The following is a 2,500-nucleotide window of genomic DNA, read 5'->3' on the forward strand; positions in this document are numbered from 1 at the left end:
CTGGATCAAATAGAATTGTATGGGATAATTTATCACTGAGAATTGGGAAGAAATTATATCAGCATAAAAATTGGGCAAACGACTTGATCCGACGTGTACTTAGTTTGCAGTTCTGGTAACCTAAATTGTTATAGGCCCATTGTCTGCCTGGGTTGTATTCAGCTATATGCATATATGTTTGACTAAGTCTATTCTCCCAACATCCATACATCCACCCACACATCCATTCATCCATCAATCCATCTATTTGACTAAGTCTATTCTCCCAACATCCATACATCCACCCATCCATACATTCATCCATCAATCCATCTATCGTTACTAAGCTTTTATTTCTCATATCTAATGAATGACATCTGCCCCCTCCCCAACACCCACCCAGACTGTGTGTATGGCGACACTCAGTCGGAGTTCATTGGCCAAGTGGTCGGTCAGACATGCGAGCAGTACTTGAATGTTAACAGCTGGTATAATTGTGACTGGCTGGAAGGTACTTATTGTTGTCACTCATGTGCTGACAAAAAAACAAACATTACAGGTTTGTAACGCCACAACAATAATGCTCTTCTATCTACTATGTTAACACATGTGGTCTGATAAAACGAAACATCCAAGGTTTGCAATGTTGATGATGATGATGATGATGATGATGATGATGATGATGATGATGATGATGATGATGATGATGATGATGATGATGATGGTGAGGATGATGATGGAGATGATGATAATGCTGAAGATGATGATTATGATGATGATGATGATGATGATGATGATGATGATGATGATGATGATGATGATGATGATGAGGTGGAGGAGGAGGAGGAGGAGGATGATGATGATGATGATGATGATGATGATGATGATGATGATGATGATGATAATGAAAATGTGATAATGATGATGATGATGATGATGATGATGATGATGAGGTGGAGGAGGAGGAGGATGATGATGATGATGATGATGATGATGATGATGATGATGATGATGATGATAATGGTGATGATGATGATGATGATGATAATGAAAATGTGATAATGATGATGATACTGATTATCATGATGATTTTATCGTCCTTCGTTCTCAGGTTGCGAATGGGGTGATAGAAACAAGAGTTGTGGAAACTATAACATAAAAACATTATGTTCGAGTGAGAATAACAAATATGCATGTTGCAAGACGTGCCAGTAAGTTTACATGCCTCTACTATATCTACACGTTCATTGATCAATCTATCTAGTAATCTATTCATAAGTCCATGCATTCATCAATATATCCAAACTTGCATCCATTCATATATCTCTCTATCAATCAATCAATAACTATATCTAACAACCCATCCAACTTTCAATCTATCCATCAATAGCTATATCTAATAATCCATCCAACTATCCATCTATCCATCAATAACTATATCTAACAACCTACACAACTATCAATCTATCCATCAATGGTTACATCTAACAACCCACCCAGCTATCCATCTAACCATCAATGGTTACATCTAAAGACCACTCCAACTATCCATCTATCCATCGATGACTACACCAAACAACCCATCCGACTATCCATCTATCCATCAATGACTAAACCAAACAACCCATCTAACTATCCATCTATCCATCAATGACTACACCAAACAACCCATCCAACTATCCATCTATCCATCAATGACTACACATAACAACCCAGCCAACCATCCATCTATCCATCGATGACTACATTTAACAACCCATCCAACTATCCATCTATCCATCGATGACTACACCAAACAACCCATCCAACTATTCATCTATCCATCGATGACTACATTTAACAATCCATCCAACTATTCATCTATCGATCAATGACTACACAAAACAACCCATCCAAATTTCTATATATCCATCGATGACTACACATAACAACCCATCCAACTATCCATTATCCATCAATGACTACATCTAGTAACCCATCCAACAATCCATCTATCCATCAATAAATATATTTAACAATCCATCCAGCTATCAACACATCACTGGTTATATCTAACAACCCACCCAGCTATCAATGCATCCCTCAATGACTACATCTAACAACCCACCCAGCTATCCATCAGTTCACCAATAACTATATCTAACAACCCATCCATCTATCTATCTCTCTTTCCATCCACCCATCTATATCTCCATCCATCCATCCATCCATACACATATACATACATACATACATACATACATACATACATACATACATACATACATACATACATACATACATACATACATACATACATACATACATACATACATACATACATACATACATACATACATACATACATACATACATACATACATACATACATACATACATACATACATACATATCTCATCCATTCTTCTACCCATCGGCACATCCATCCATCCATCAATCCATCCATCCATCTAGACATCAATCCATCCATCCATCCACCTAACTATCTACACACCCATCCATCCATCAATCCATCTATCTA

At 37.1% G+C, this 2,500-nt stretch overlaps 1 protein-coding gene across 1 annotated transcript in view; it reads left to right on the top strand.

The window, feature by feature from the left end:
* Window positions 1–2,500, top strand: part of LOC144976088 (metalloprotease mig-17-like) — a 26,014-nt gene that overhangs the window by 22,848 nt on the left and 666 nt on the right. Inside the window, exons 13-14 of the mRNA XM_078920268.1 lie at window positions 383–538; window positions 1,091–1,190. Of these exons, the coding sequence (XP_078776394.1) occupies window positions 383–538; window positions 1,091–1,190 (256 nt within the window). The remainder of the gene's footprint in view (window positions 1–382; window positions 539–1,090; window positions 1,191–2,500) is intronic.

This window comes from Berghia stephanieae, chromosome 7 (genome assembly GCF_034508935.2).
Source record: "Berghia stephanieae isolate SIO BIC M18660-M18661 chromosome 7, UCSD_Bste_1.3, whole genome shotgun sequence".
NCBI classification, from domain to species: Eukaryota; Metazoa; Mollusca; class Gastropoda; order Nudibranchia; family Aeolidiidae; genus Berghia; species Berghia stephanieae.